The following is a 16,997-nucleotide window of genomic DNA, read 5'->3' as shown; positions in this document are numbered from 1 at the left end:
TAAGGACTGAGTGAGTCTGATGGACTGCATCTCCCAGAAGCCCTTTCTCCAGTCGCCGATATATCCTGAGATTTCATTGGCTCATTGCAATGTCATTCGCCAATAGTGTTTCAGAATACTGCCCTTAAAAACTGCCACTTCCCAACGGTAAGATGTGAATCTGTCAAACATATCGGCGTATGTACTAAATTATTTGGGTTCATTTCAGTTAAAGAATAAAATTGTTTATCGTTTATTAAAGATCCATTAACGAAGCTGTACATAAAGCGATGGGATCCGGAGAAAGCACGTCAAGGAGAGTTTCTTTCGGCCTAGATGAGGATGACAGAGTGAGGATTCTGCGTGGAGTGAAGGTAATCCAACATCAGATATTTATGACCTTTAAGTCATTCTGGTTATGTACGATTGTGGTTGGTATTGCGGGACTTTGTAGCGTGAATTTGCAACAGGGTTAACAGAACGTCCTTCAATGAACAGGACGAGTTTGGGAAAACAGGCCACACTGTTGTTTCGGATGTCTGTCATTTCACAAATAGATAAGTTAACGTTACATGAATATCTGCAGTCCGCATATAATTGTCAGCTCTGGCTATTGACAGCCGAGTCTGAAACCGAGAAACTGTTTCCTGATTTGGAAGTTGTGTTGGACTCATACGTTACTGACCTAGTGTGTCCTCAGGTGTGCAGAAGTGTAATTGAAACTAAGGGCAAGGGCAGGTGTATGTATGGTAACTTACTGTCTGGACGTTAAGCGCGGGTAATCTTTTAATACTCTTACAATATAGTTGACCACAGATTTGCTTGCTCTGGAAAGTGTCATTCTTCCAAGTGACTGAAATCTTTTGAGTTCGATCGTATAGATCTTTAATAGATCATATAGCCTATGATTTAAATGAGTGGTTGCATGATTAGGCAAGTGTGTGTGTGTGTGTGTTATGTGCGAGTCATTGAACCATTCAATGAGAGTTATGTGTGTTTAAAAATCTGCAAGGATACCCAAGAACGAATGATTAAGCTTTATAAGTGACAAATTTCAAAAAGTAGATCAAAAAGTTTTTCCCCTTCCAGTTTGTCAACTGCTGTGCATTACTTTTTGTCAATAACAGAACGATAATAGCCTACATGATGAGTTATCAGTGACACCATTGCTTAATTTAACTTGTGTATGTTCATCAGTCATTTTTATACATTTATGTTGTTAGCTGTCTGAAGACGTCCTACAGCGCATGAGGAATGTCAGTGCTGATCCAAGACCACCTGTCAACAATAAAGAAAACCTAGGTATGACATAATATTTTCCATGGTCATAAATGTTTGCAGTTTATATGCCTGTGTGCTTACGAGAAGCAAAAAGTGAGATATTACATTTGTAATGCATGTTAGCGATAATTATTTTAGTTTTTCTATAACTTTGCAGGTCAGCAGACACGAACGTCCAGCACATCTGACCCACAACCTCCAAAAACACAGGCCAACACGACTTTTCCTGATACTAAAGAGGAGCTCAGGAAGAGGTAATCTAAGGAGTTTGTCAAATTGGGGTTCATGGACCCCCAAGAGAGTGCTAGGGTGTCCTTTGAAAAGATTAGAGAACTTAACAAAAAAACTTTAAAATGAATAAATGATAAAAAGATTAAAATAAATGAATAACAATTATATTAAAATAAATGAATAACAATTATATTAAAATAATTAAATGAAATATATTAAAATAAAGTAAAACAATATTTTATTTATTTATTATCTATCATAATAATATAATCATTTTGTGAATAGAAAAAAAAAGTTGAATGTGTTAACTTAAAAAAAAAAGGTTTCACAGAGAGGGCTTAGAATAAACCAGGATTAGGCCTTAGTTACATTTAAAAGGTGTTTAATTTAGAAAATGAAGTAGCTGTTATAAATGTGCCTTAAATCACCATTACTGATGTGCATCTTCAGACAAAACAATGGCTGTGAGTGACATATTTTATGATATAAGATATGTCAGTGCAAGTTGCTTTCAGTTAAAACAGCTCAAACATGCATTTTAGTCTGAGACTAGGCTTGAGCCTTGCCCGTGAAATCGGGCACTAATCTGTTAAAACTCGACCAAAATAAATATTTTACAAATAACATTTTAAAATTGTTATAATGTATCAATTTAAATGAGTCTCTTTTTACATGAAAATATATTGCTGGCCTTTAAATTTGATGAGGATCATATTTGGTTGTCTGTCTGTGGCATGAAAAAGTGTGGCATCAATCAAGTTTTTAACGTTGTTTATGTCTATGTGGTTTTAAAATGTGTTAAGACAAACCATGTGTGTCTCATTAAAATTTTTCTCATTAAAAACTGCAGTAAACCAAAGAAAATCGCTTTGAAATCGCTGGTGTTTCTGACATCACAAACTACCTTGTAACCAATCACGTCAATGTGTGATCATTAACGAGTGGATCTCTGAGCTGGTGTGACTGGGGGTGGGGCTAATTAGCATATTCATAGAACCGCGTATACTAATGCCGAGTTCACACTGCACGATTTTCAAAGTAGTCGGGTCACTGTTCTTTTCACAGTGCACGACTATCTGGGGTAACATCCAGTTGCTGCTGTGTTCACACTGCACGATGGATCGGCGACAGGGGGTTTCACATTGCATGACTTTACAAAAAGAAAGAATCGGCAACAACTTCTGTCTGGTCCGCAAACTACGTTTCACAGCCAAACGCACGCGAGAAGTGATAAGGAAATAACGCAAGATCATGGAGACTGAAATTGTTATTAAAAATGATAGCCTGCAAGAAGATTGCGATCCAAATTGTGTGTGCGCTGATTTGTGACATTTCAAATGTTTGTGCTTTGTTTCTGTTTGATGTAACTGAAAATATATCTATTAAAATACTGATATTCTGGTCTATAACTCCTCCCTGAACATCCCGCTGCCCTGCTTTCTCATTGGCTGTAGGTCATCGCCGATGTAGTTTTCAGTCAGACTCCGAACACATTCACACAGCAGGATTTAGAATTTATTTAGCATGCCAAAATATCTCACAGGCGTCGGCGACGACTCTGCGATTCTCTCAGATCACGTCTTTGATCATTCACAATGCGTGATTGTCACTCGCATGAACGAGAACCGATTTGCCTATGATTTCGGCCATTTGTTGGCGATCTCACAAAACCTGTCGGCGAGCGAAAATCGGGCCTAAAATCGTTCAGTGTGAACTCCGCAGAAATGAGACAAGGGTGTAGAGTTACATTCAAGCTATTTTAAGGTATGAATTTTAAGGTATGAATGAAAAAACGCTCAAATATGTAATTTTGGTGATCAAATATGAGTTTTAAGGGATAAAATTGACTACAGGGGCTATTTTTTTGCCTTGCACACCAAGACACGATTTTGGACTAAAAAAATTATATATATATATAAAAATATCAACTTCTCAGAACAGTGTCACTTTGAGGTGGCCCAAGTCATTTTATACAGCAATATTATTTCTGAACACAGATCCAGATGACACATCTTCAATTCTAGCACTAAAGAGCCTTTCTGGACTGTTCCTGAAGTACTTCATGCAAATCTGCTGCATGTGAAGCTGACATTTTAAAACACCAAATGTATGATTTATTTATAAATGTATTCATTATTATGCTTCTAATCTCACAATATTCATGTATTGACGGTAAATCTCTAAAGAATTGCTCATAAATGAGTACTAAATACTGTAGTTCCCACAAAGGATAAGACTGTAAATTTGAAAGGGACTCATTTTTTCCTGGATTCTCTCCAAGTATGAATCATAGTTGAAACGAGCACAAGAACAAAGGGCAAAACACTGAAACTCAGTGGTAGGTTTAAGAACTGCAGTGAGTTTGGCAACAGGCATGTAAATAAAGGTGTTTGTGTGTGTGTGTGTGTGTGTGTGCTTGCACAGGTATGAGCAGCAGCAGGCCATTATACAGGAGGAGTTGGCTCGGATCGCACGCAAAGAGAGAGAGGCAGCGCGGCAGGACATCACTCGAGCGGTGCAGAGAGAGCGAGTACAGACGCAGCAGGAGTCTGAGAAAGCCAAACAGCTGGTGAGACTCTTCTACAAACACTTCAGCACAATACTTCAGGACAGAAGTATAACTGCGCATGCAAACACACTCTGACTACACTGCACCCTGAGACAGGCAATGTAAAATACTGTACAGAATGCAGGATTTTTCTTTCAATCATAGTCCGATGTAGTGTAAGGAGTTGAATTTCAGGGCAGGTCGGTAGCAAACATATTATTGTAAAATTGTCTTGTGGTTTTTACACATGGCACCATGGTGATATCTTTTTTTACATGTACCATGGTAATGCCATGTTTTTATAAATAATAATACTTTTTAATATTAGCAGTGTTACTGTTTAACTATTGTTAGTACTACTGTTCAAAAGTTTGGAATCAGTAAAAAAATTTTTTGAATAAAATTAATACTTTTATTGAGCAAGGATGCATTATATTGATCAAAAGTGACCAGAAAAGACATTTATAATGTTATAAAATATGATTTTCTTTTTAAAGAAAAATTCAGGTCAGTCAGAAAAAAGTCAGTTTCTACAAAAATATTAAGCAGCACAACAATGTTTTCAACATTGATAATAATAATTAAAAAAAAATCTTGAGCAGTAAATCAGCACATTAGAATTGTCTCTGAAGGATCATGTGACACCGAAGACTGTAGTAATTAGAACTACTGAATAGAAAATTCTGCTTTGACAACACAAATAAATTACATTTTTAAATCTATTATACAAAACAGTTATTTTAAATTTTAATAATATTTCAAATTTTTTATCAAATAAATGCAGCCTTTGGTGAGCATATTATACATTGTCTAAAAAATCTGAAACTTTTGACCTGCTAAGACTGGGTGATATATAGAATATTCACAGTTTTTTTTATTAAGCAATATTGTGCACATGCATTGATTTCAATATTTTTTTATCTATTCATTAAGATTTCTAAAGACCGTAATCAGTTTAGTTTCACAATCCTTCCTTGACTGGATGTTTAAACGGCTCATTTAAACTAAATAGCAACAGCTTTAGATTTTGTGTGTTTGATTAGTTGCATTTTTTTTTTTTTTTTTTTTTTACATTCAATAACACTCATTTTAAAACAAACTCTAAAGTCTGATTGGATACCCCTCATTTGAAACTAAATGAATGACTAAAAAAGGACATCCGAGATTGCAACAGCCATTTTATTTTAAATAAATATATAATAATAAATATAATAAAACTATGAATATATTAATTTAACAGTTTAATTGCTGTTGCAGCTGTTTTATAAATGCCAAAAGCAACTTAACTCTCGATTTTTACAATCACTGTCATTTTACCATCACTTTAACATGAAAGTCTTTAACATTTTGGGCTGATTGCTTTCTTAGCTTTATCAAACATGTATCTGCGTTCAAATAGCCAAACTAGTTCACAGTTCTACAGTAAATAAATATAGCTAAAAAAAGGGGGAAATTAATTACTTGTATTCTTATCTCCCCTTAATTTTCCAGTTTGAAAGTTTTTATTTTAAATAAAGTCCCGCAGGCGAGGAATACTCAACCTGGTCAAGTCCCGGTCTGAGAAACACACTGCTGCTCTCTTGACACGGGTGAAATTGGCTTCTTTGAATTCCAGGAGTTTTTTTTCCTTTGTCCCGTCTTCCACTTATTCTCATCCACTTATTCAGGTCCTTTAGGGATTGTGTCCCTCATTCTTAGGCCCCTGGAGGGGCCACCTTATCAAGTCTATAAGAGTTGCGCATAACACGTGTCGTGTTCTAGCAGACATTGGACTGAAAAACTGTGTGTGTGTGATGTTATACACGTCAGCCCATACCCGAGGATCCTGTGGTACGTGTCTTGTTGGTGTGTCTTATCTGAGCTCTGACATGTTCTGGACACTTAATAGAAAAGCTTCCCCTGGGCTCAAGCTTTGAAGAGTTAGACGTGTGTGTGGATGTAGGTTGTGAAGGTAATAATAGCTCAATCCTCCTATTCATCCCTGAACATCTCTCTCTGAACCCCAGTGTCTTATTAGCAGATGTGTGAACATGCCCAGATGTCACCACAACCCTCAGCTGAGATTCTGATGTTTGTGTGGAGTTCAGTATGGATCTGTTCTTTTTTAAACCAGTGGTTCTAAACGGGTTTTGCTCCACAACACTGCTATTTGTTTTATTATTATCTACAGTGCTGGTCAGAATGATTTGCCCCCTTGGTAAATATGATCAAAGAAGGCTGTAAAAAATAAATCTGCATTGTTAATAAAATGCATTGTAAAAAAAAATATGCAAAAATCAAACCTTTTATTGAAGTAAAATAATTGAAAGTGGGGGGAAAATCACATTATGAAATAAATGTTTTTCTCCAAAACACATAATTATTTGCCCCCTTTTATTAAATACTTTTTGCAACCTCCTTTTTCCAAGATAACAGCTTTGAGTCTTCTCCTATAATGCCCGATGAGTTTGGAGAACACCTGACAAGAGATCAGAGACCATTCCTCCATACAGACTCTCTCCAGATCCTGCAGATTCCCAGATCCATGTTGGCGCTTCTTCTCTTCAGTTCAGCCCACTCATCTTCTATAGGGTTCAGGCCAGGGACTGGGATGGCCATTGCAGATCTTGGTTTTGTGCTCAGTGACCCATTTTTGTTTTGATTTTGATGTTTGTTTTTGGATCACTGTCCTGTTGGAAGATCCAAACATGGCCCGTTATAAGATTTCTAGCACATGTTTTGATTTTTTTTATCTGTTGGAATTTGATGGAATCCATGATGCCATGTATCTGAACAAGATGTCCAGGACCTCTGGCAGAAAATGAGGCCCACAGCATTAATAAAGAAACAAACAGTAGAGCATTTCATTTTACACATGGGGTACTTTTTTTATCCCTGTGTGCACCAAACCCATCTTAAGTGTTTGCTGCCAAAAAGCTGTCCATTGTATTGTTTTCTCCTTCCATGTGAAAGCTAAAAAACCTATTTATTTAGCTTTTCTACTAATGCACTATTTTACAGTTAGTGTCATTTTATTATTTCCATTATTTAGCACCGTTTCTTTTCTCTGCGGGTTTGTAGCCCTAAAAGCACAAACCTGCGACCCATCAGTTGAGAACCAAGCCGCATGCAGTGGCTCTGCGTGATGTAGATGTAATGGGAAGTCTTATCATTAATCAGAATGAAGCTCTGACATGGCGACTCCTCTCTGTTCTGCTGGTGCGTTTCAGAGCGCAACATCAAGGTCTGCGCTTCTCTAAATATTCATGATTATCAATAATGTCCTGATCGCTGGAGACCTCTCTTGTTAAACACGGCATGAGTCATGGTGAGATATCGGCTCAGCCATCTGAGGAGGAATTGATCCTTTGTTTTCGGTTTCTTGCAAAAGGATGTTAAAATATTGCAATGAAAGTGTTATCGTAATAAATATTAGAAGTGTGTGACAGCATAAATGCACCATGATTTGGTGTATTTGAAAGTTGAATTGAGTGGCAGGAGTGATGGCAGGCAGTGTTCTCAGTTGTTATAGGATATGATCGATCAACACCAGACATTTCAATGGGATTTTTCACGTGAGTTATTGGTAAAGTTGCAGCTGCTGTTCTGGCTTGTTCGAGCCTGTGTGGTGTACAAATTTGAAGCGGTTTAAGTAACATAGAGTCACAATGTAATATTCCCAGGCATTGAACAATTGAAAATAAGCACTATTTACACAAGTATAAACATTTACATTCGACATTGCCTTAAAAATTAAAACAACGTATCGTATTCCTATAATAAACGTATTCCTTATGGCAGGCTTGTTATGCTCTTGATGATAATAGCTTTGAGTTTAGAGGAGATAAAGTAAGCAGAGCAGATAAAATTTCGATGGAATCATTCACAGTGATGATGATAAAGTCAATGAGTGAGGTTTTTTTTTTTATCCTAAATTTGTTCATACTCCACCCAGCATTTATTTGATTTAAATAGTGTTGCATTTGTGATACGTTTTGCCTGTTTGTTTTTTGTTGTTGCTTTTTTCGTCTCACTGATGTGAATACTTCCGTTTGTAATGCGTATTGCCATTGGTTTAATTTTTTTTTTTTTTTTTGAGTGAGAATAGCTTTACATTTGCCTAATCGTTTTGCCTTTTCATTACTCTGGTAAGTTTTGTTCTCTGTGTGAATACCTTAAGTTCGTCGTCATTTATTGTTTAAATTTCTTTTAAAAAATGACCAAATTTGAAAGGTGAGACTTTGTTTAATATGTTTACCGGTAATTAAAAAGTAACCGAAAAGTAACCTGGTCTGTCCTGTCTGTCGGTGTGTTGTCAGTGTCCGATCTGCTCCGCGATGTATTTTTCACTTCGTGACAACATGGTGTGGCGTGAGAGCGGCGTAGCTTGTCGGACATAGCGACAGTAACTAAGGGGGGTGGGTCTTTGCGAATGGTCAATTGTTAGATTATTCGATTAATCGGAAAAATAATCTAATTACTTGATAAAAAAAAGAAAAGAAATGTTAGTTCCAGCCCTACATTTGACTGACTTTACTCACCTTTTTTATATTTATCCGTTTCCCCCCCACTCACAGTGTGAATATCTTTGCATCTGTGATGTTTTCACTTTGTAAAATAGACCTAAAAGCTTCCACTTGTAGTGCTTGCATTGCAGTTTTCCATTCAGTATTTGATCGCTGCTTCACATAAAGAATCGCTGTTCTCTTAAGACATTGTCTTACAGAAAGAGGGTGGCACAAATCTATTAAAATGTCACCTCCACCCCTGCACTCTCACTCAGACTACAGTAACACTCGTTCTGTGAAATGCACTATTCACTGTCTGTTCATCGCTTGCCTCACTTCCTCCATCCATCTGCCGGGGTCTGTGCAGATGCCCTCCATGAGCTCTCACTGTACATGACAAGCCTTTACAAGATTAATCCGAAATAACGTAGAGTGAGGTGGTTAAAGGGAGAGAGAGTGGGGAGGATTGTGGTTAATTTCTCTGCTCTTAAACGCATTAATGCCTTTCCCTGGCCTGTTGGCGGGGAGAGGTGATAAGTTGCATTTGCATTTGGCACTCTCTTTCCACAGTTCCATTAAAAAGCTGGTCTCATTAACACCGCTTCACGCTCGCCGCCGAGCTGCCCGCCTGCTCCTCGAGCTCAGTTGTTACTTATGCATGAGAGATGCTAAAATAATCGGAGTGCTTCTATGCCTGGCTTATCTCTTTGTGATAAGGACTCTGATCCTTTTCCAGCCTCTCGTGTGTGATTTTGCGTCAGATGTTTTTTAAATCTGTTTTTTTGAGTGTACCTGCGATGGTATGACATCATTGCACAAAGCTTCACACTTGCGTGTGAATGGAGGCTGTGGGGGCTCACTTCCTGTTGCTCAGGCTGAGCAGTGATTCATTTATGGACCGATATCACCATAATCTATACATTTATACATTCTCCTGACCAGTATTTTGGTCTTACCCTAGTACTTTCTTGGCATATTTATTGTGGTTTCTCTTCTTTGAAGATGATGCAGCGCACATAGTGAAATGGTGTAAATTCAGTTGTTAGACACTAGATGGCGGAATAACTCTTCAACACAATGCCTTTGTCTTCATTTCTGCCAAATCTCAATACAACGCCCAAGAGGTCTTCAGTGCTAATTGCTATTGTAAAATGTGTGTTTCAGGTACACCATTACAGTATTTAAAATTTGGAATGGCAGTCAATGTTTTTGCCTCCTAAAATGAGAACACATGGTGTTCGTTCTAATGGAAGCAGGACCGATTTAGAGCTGACAGGTGTTGATTGATTTGGTGGACATAAGACTATTAACTTGAGTAGCTTCATTATGTGTGTGTGTGTGTGTGTGTGTGTAGTGTCATATTTATCTTTGAAAGGAAAATGAACAGCATGATCTAGCAGTAAGTGCATATGTTCCTAATATATAGTGAAGTGACTGCATGTAGACCTCTGCCAGGAGCGCACTGTTTAAGAACCCATCTGTAAACTTTCTCCTCCTGCTCAGGCCAACGGGCTTTGTGTTCACAAGCTGGTTTAAGCTTCATTTCATTTAGCATCTTTTCACATTTTCGCCAGTCTCTCACCAGTTTCTCACCAAAATGCATGTTCTGCTGCATGATTGAAGTTTTCCTTTGCATAATGTTTACATTAAGTTTAAACTAAAAAGTGCAACTTTTTCAGTGTTATGATGAGGAGGCTGTGATATCAGATTAGCAATGCTAGAACTGATTTGATTTTCGCCTGTATTTGTGTGCGTGTATGCGTTTTGCATTTTATGTGTTTGACATTAATAGCATTATATAGTATGTTGCAGCACGTTTTAGATGATGATAATTTTTTTTTTTATTACAAACAAGATTTATTACAGTGCCTAGAATAGGTGAACACACCCACCCATGCTAAACTTGACTAAAAAGAGGGAGAAAAAATCAGCTTTTGGAAATTGATCTTGATGCCAACCTTTAAGGACACCAATTTTCTTTGTGAATGAATAATGTATCTTAAATAAATAAATGTTCTTCCTTAACATACAGGGTGCATAAGTCAGGACACCCCTATGTTAAATTCCCATAGAGGCAGGCAGATTTTTTTTTTAAAGGCCAGTTATTTTATGGATCCAGGATATTCTGCATCCTGATAAAGTTCCCTTGGCCTTTGGAATTAAGATAGCCCCACATCATCACATACCCTTCACCATACCTACTGTAGAGATTGGCATGGGGTACTTTATATAAGATCATCATTGCAACTCAAACCAGCTAATAGGCTAACTGAAATAAAACCATGCCAATCTCTAGGCTCCAAAGGCTAAGGGAACTTTATCAGGATGCATAGTATCCTGGATCCATGAAATAACTGGCCTTTAAAAATAAAAATCTGCCTGTCTCTATGGTAATTTAACATAGGCGTGTCCTGACTTTAGCACCCTGTATTTTAAGGAAGAACATTTATTTATGATTCATTATTCTTTCAGAAAGAAAATTAAAATATTGTAATGTACATACTAATGTAATGCGGTCACAGGTGTATGTTTGTTGAGTAATTTACAACGGCTTCGAACGCGTCTCAACCAATCAGAGTCAAGGACTGGAACTATCCGTTTTTATATATATATATAAGTTTTTGTTTACATCATATATGTGTGTACTGTGTAAAATAATTGTTTTTATAAATACACACACATGCATGTATAAATGTAAAAAATATTTACATGTTTATATACATTTTTATATTTAAATATAATTCATATTATATATAATTATAAATACTTAATATATAAATACTTAATATATAAATCGATTTTTTTTCTTAAAATTATACATGCATGTTTGTGTATTTTATATATACATAATTATTTTACACAGTACACACATTTATGATGTAAACAAAATTTTTTATTCTGCAAATGATTAGTTGCGATTAATCGTTATGCAGCCCTAAAATATATATATATATATATATATATATATATATATATATTGTATATAAAAATACACACACAAACATTGTATGTATGTATGTATGTGTGTGTGTGTATATATATATATATATATATATATATATATATATATATATATATATAATGTATGTATGTGTGTGTGTGTGTGTATAAACTCCAGCCTCATAACATACCTCATCACAGACATCAACATTTCCCCCCAAACCCAAGATAACAATAAGCACACGCCGCACCTTGTGAACAATTCATTCCTTCGTTTATTTATTTACCTACTTTTCATCTCCCCTTGCTGTGTAGTTTATCAGAGAAGCTCAGTGTGAGTAATCCGGTGCGGCGGGAGAGAGAGAGAAGAGAGCCGTTCTGGTAGCAAAGTCCTATCAGTAATTGTAATCTCAGGCCTGACATCTTCCTGCATGCAAAGCCATTAAGACTCCCGCGCTCTCTGAGCTCAAGCCAGGCCAGAGCTCAGGTAATTGCCAGCGGGGCCCGCGGCAGGCAGGTGGAGTGGATAGATTTTATCCCGTGCTCCCTTCGCCGTTTCTTCCGTTCTAGCGTCACTGTTCGAGCAGGAGTCTGGGATAAGAGGGAATTAGGTGCAGGATTAGGTCTTGTGTTGTCTCTGTGTTTGTAAGTGTTTACTTATCACTCTGTCGGAAGGGCTTTTTTTTTTTTGGAGTGCGTCACAGGTTTTTCTGGTAAGCGTCTTTGTGTCAGTTGAGAATGATTTCCTTGTTTCCATGTCAACCTCAAAACGGCAGTGTTTATGACAACCGTATGAAGAATTAATATCAAACTTTTTCACTTTTTGTGATTTACAAAATGGATGAATTATTGGTCGCGAGAGGCAGATTTGAATTGGAGCAAAACAAAGACTGGATTCAAACCAGTATTTTCTGTGTGAGCACATAGGCTCAACATTAACATGAGCAGTTTAATAGAAAAGCTGAGTTTTTCTGTTTTTAGACTTTGTCAATGAAATAAATAGGAGACCGAAAGAGACAAATATTTGTGTCTGCATTCACCGGTTTCCTGCGTGATCCCCAAGGCTCAACATATCTGAAAAATGTGCTAGCCATTAGGCCACAACCTTTTTCTTTCACAGCTAGCAAAATAGAACTAGAAAATTTGTTTGAAAGAGAAAGTTTCAGTTTTTTTACTTTTTTGTCACTATAAGGCTACTTTCACACTGGAAACCTTAGTGCTCAATTCTTATTTATTGCTCATTAGTTTTTTTTTTTTTTTGCTTGGCTGTACACATTAGTTTTTTAAAATGTTGACAGTATCAGATTTGAGTGTGAACTGATCATGGTCCCGAACTGACCTGTATGCGCAAAAGAACAATAACAAGATACGGACGTAAACATGGCTGATGTGCCGCGGAAGCCGTGCATTTGTGTGATAAGGAGGATGAAGATGTGGGAAAAGCTTTGTAGTGTTGCTTGTAGAGCTGTTACAGTGATACTTAGACTTCACTGTCCCTCCACTGACTACCGTAAAGGCTTATTTTAACTGAGTGACCAAGAATTACCGGTATGTACAATTTTTGTAGTGACTCCCTTCAGCACACATGAATTCCGATGACTGTTCAGACTGAGGTTGCATTGCAAAACATCCGACCTGTATCTGATTTAGTACCACATTGTGGAAGTGACCCAAATCAGAATAAAAAAACATCAGATGCCATGTGGTTTGTGCTGTTCACACTGTCATGAGAAAAAACGATCTGTCACATATGAGCAAAAAAAATAGGATTTGCATCACTTTTGCATGCAGTCTGAAGTGAACATAGTCTAATTGAATGCAAACTGCATTGAATTGAACTTAATTTAAACGTATTTTCCAGTACGAGCATCTAAATGTGTTTGCACTACACGTGCTAACCTCTAGCCCACACGTGACTTTAAACTTTTCTATTAAAATGTTCAATAAAAACTTTAAGTTTATAATTTTTTGCCACTTTTATTGACCTCAAAATTGTATATGGGATTTTGTCTGCTTTTGGCCATTTTTTTATTACTGGCTGTTTTGGAATAATCTGGCAAGAGATTAATTTAAGCTGCATTCAAACCTGTGTTTCCTGTATGAGCACCAAGGCTCAACATGTCTGAAACGTGTAAGCCACTAGGCCACAACTCCTTTTTTCCCCAGGCTGCCTTTAATACAACTGAACAATTATGTCTATGAGAAAGTTTGTTTTTGTACCTCCCTCCCAATAGGATTGTAGCTGAATTTAAACCTTAATTTCCCAAATGAGCACCAAGATGTGTTTGCACCACATGCGCTAGCCCACATCTCTGGCTTTATGTTACGGTTATTGTGAGCGTTTTGAAAGAAAACGTGACGCTTTTTGGTAATTTTTTTTTACCTTAAAATTTGGAAGGGGATAACAAATTATTTTGGGAGAGAGAGAAGATAGAATTGGGACTAGACTCAAACCCACATTTCCCATATGAACGTCCTAATTGCTAGGCAACAACTTTTTAAAGATTTCCTTGAGCGTTTTAAGAAGAAAAAAAGGTGCAACAATGAAACATGATGGGGAAGGATATCATTTTGGGGCAGGTGACCCCTGAAGACGATCGGGATTATGATTGCTAGCTTAACGCTTTACCCACCATTCGGTAAAGGAAGATGAGCATATACATTTTTTATACCTCGTGAGCACTTGACCGTTCTTGGGCTGATTCCTGTGTCTCTCCCTCTGGTGCCAAACGAATCCCGACCCTCTGTCAAATAGTTCTTCTGGATTTGTCTTGTTGCTCTAATCTCTTTTCCCTCATGTCATCAATATCACGTTCAAGACCCTGCTCGAAAATGACATTGGCTCTCGCTGGCACGGTGGTCGGATCGGGCTCAGATAAGAGCCGTAACGTCGGCAGAGAAATTATTCATTGCAATGGCACGAGAGAAGCAAGTGGCCCTTCCTTCTCCTCCCCAGACGACCACAGCGGCATGCACTCTGAGTAGTCAGTTTGAATATTAAGTGCTAATTTATTGCCTAGCCGGGAGCTACGTGTTAAATAAACGCAGACGAGTAAATAGACGAGGAAAGCGGGAGGGAAGCTGTGCCCAGATATCAGATGGCAACGCAGCACATCCAACCTAGAGGGGATGACGGAGTATAAACACACACCGCAGGACACAACAGATGCACTATGAGTGTGTGTGTGTGCAAGAGACGTATCTGAGAATACGTGACAACCGAGTTTCAATCACATAGCCTCCAAAACTTGAAATTAAATTAAATGAACCTGAATCAGTTTTTCATATGACACAGGTTAATCAATAGCCGTATGGCAAGACCGTTATCTGGACGTTTCATACGGGGAGAGCATTTAATTGCGGATTATCATTACCAGAGGTGGTAATAAATAGAAATGAGCAGTTTTAATTATGTTTTCGAACATGGTGTGGGACTGAAGCTTTTTAACTTCTAAATCTCATTTTAGTTTTGACTGGAAACACCTAATGCTGAAACTTTAAGTATAATCGAGAACTCTGCTATAAAATGCAGTGGTTCTCAACTTTTCTGATTCCACAACAATAATCAAACTATATAATATTCATAATCAATATATTCTATTGATATTATGAAATTACACTTCGTAGCAGAACGTAGCAGTATTGGTTTGATATTATTGATGATTGTGATTTGTCTTGATGAAGGTGCAATAATTCTCATCAGTGTTAATATTAGTATTATGATAATTATTGCACCTTCATCAAGTCAGTGTTAATATTATACTATCATAATACTGTATTTATTATATGGGAACCACCAAATGTTGAAACGTTTAGTATAATCGTGAACCCTGCTCTAAGATTCTATATTGCAGTGGTTCTCAACCTTTTGTGATTTAATGGATGTTTTTTTTTTTACTTCATTTCTATCATATAAAATAACATTTATCTGTAACATCTCTTATTTGATCTGAAGAGCAACTCTATCTAAACTTCATGCTAAAACTTTAGGTGTGATCAAGAATAATACGCTGTAGTTGACGACGTAACGTGTTCAACAGCCTTCAGTTCATCATTCCTCCGGTCTCTTCACTTCTTCTTGAGCGTACGGCCTGTCACTTTGCATCTATCCTGGCCTGGCTGCTGAGTTCCAGCCTAACGCACACGCATGCACCATTGTTTACGGTAAACCCAACTCCGAGCAGGGCTCATTTCTAGACTTATCAGTGTAATTCATGCTTGCCTGAGTATTATCAGCCTGCTCCAGATCCCAAACCGAGCGTTACATGAGTGCCGCACGCCCATCAGATTGGCTTTGTCACCACAGAGAATTTAAAGAGGATAAATAAAGAAATGACAAGGCTTGTGTGCAGTCAGGAGCTGTGTGTGTGTGTCTTGCGTGTGTGTGTGTGTGGCTCTCAACAGGCTCTGAGAGTTCTTTGAGACTGAGTGATGAGTTTGCCGTCATCAGACCAGCAGGGAGCAAACTCTTGATTCTTCAGCTAAGAGTTGTCGTTGAGTCACTTTTAGGTCCTCGAGAGGCTATTTTAGGCGGTCTAGTCTGTTGGCATCATGGTAACAACTTTAAGAGCTTTGTAAATGCCATTTCATATAAAAATCTACCTATAAATGATCTTCTTTATTAAAATGTATAGGACCGACACTAAAATCTTATTGGATGAGCTGCAATCAAAGGTGTTTAAAAGTAGCAAATATATTCATGCCTCTGACCGCACATCAGTTGAAATCTATATTAATGTGCCAATTTATATTAATAGTCAACAGATAGGCTGACAAACTATATTACTTGACAGAAGAAGTGTTTATTGTTATTAATACATTTAATTATTTATTAAACAATGGTGTGTTTTATCATATTGCTGTTTTGACATTTTAGGAAAGCAGTAAATGGTTAAATGTTTTTTGCATATAGTAAAAACATCATAACATTTTAGTAATATAATGCATATGAACAAATGCTTTATGTAAATTTTCCAAATGTAATGGCAAATTATAGACCAAAAATAGAATGGAAATAGAAATTAACCTTGGGTGCATCAAACTTAGGGTACCTTTACACAACAACGATGTGTTAAAAATGGAAAAGATTTTCCTTTGCGTTTTTCACATATAGACGACACGACAACACTGTCAAAACGATCCCCGTTCACACGGATTGGCGAAAACGACTATAAACACTGTATTATGCTGCCAGGCACATGATGTCACCGTTTTGTCAAATTCACATTTTTGTAGTTTACGGAGACGTTAATGCTACTCTTTTCAAAACGTGCACTTTGAATACCGTTCTGTGTTTTTAGGCCCCCAAAACGCTCTTGCCGTTTAAATAAACAGCCAAAAGGTTTAAAAAAAAAATTACGTTTGATTTCAACTGTCATGTAAATAGCCCCTTTGATTAGTTTGATACTGACAGCTAGAATATAGTTGATTGTGATTGGCTCAATTAAGATGCTATTAATTCTCATCATTATTAGTATTATTTTTATAGTATTCATTAATATTTTGAATTCACTTTTATGTTTTCGTTTTAA

At 37.1% G+C, this 16,997-nt stretch overlaps 1 protein-coding gene across 3 annotated transcripts in view; it reads left to right on the top strand.

The window, feature by feature from the left end:
- The first annotated feature begins 4 nt into the window (after positions 1-4).
- chchd6a (coiled-coil-helix-coiled-coil-helix domain containing 6a) overlaps positions 5-16,997 on the top strand; it is a 60,953-nt gene continuing 43,960 nt past the window's right edge. The window contains exons 1-5 of one of the 3 annotated variants that reach the window (XM_079588345.1): positions 5-147; positions 242-353; positions 1,203-1,281; positions 1,418-1,514; positions 3,916-4,060. In XM_079588345.1, the coding sequence (XP_079444471.1) occupies positions 270-353; positions 1,203-1,281; positions 1,418-1,514; positions 3,916-4,060 (405 nt within the window). In that variant the 5' untranslated portion in view covers positions 5-147; positions 242-269. The other 2 variants (XM_079588344.1, XM_079588343.1) reach the window with 2 other exon arrangements.

The sequence above is a fragment of the Phoxinus phoxinus genome, assembly GCF_949152265.1.
Source record: "Phoxinus phoxinus genome assembly, chromosome: 18".
NCBI classification, from domain to species: domain Eukaryota; kingdom Metazoa; phylum Chordata; class Actinopteri; order Cypriniformes; family Leuciscidae; genus Phoxinus; species Phoxinus phoxinus.
Note: the sequence above shows the minus strand (reverse complement) of the source record. Positions and strands in the feature narration are given on the sequence as shown.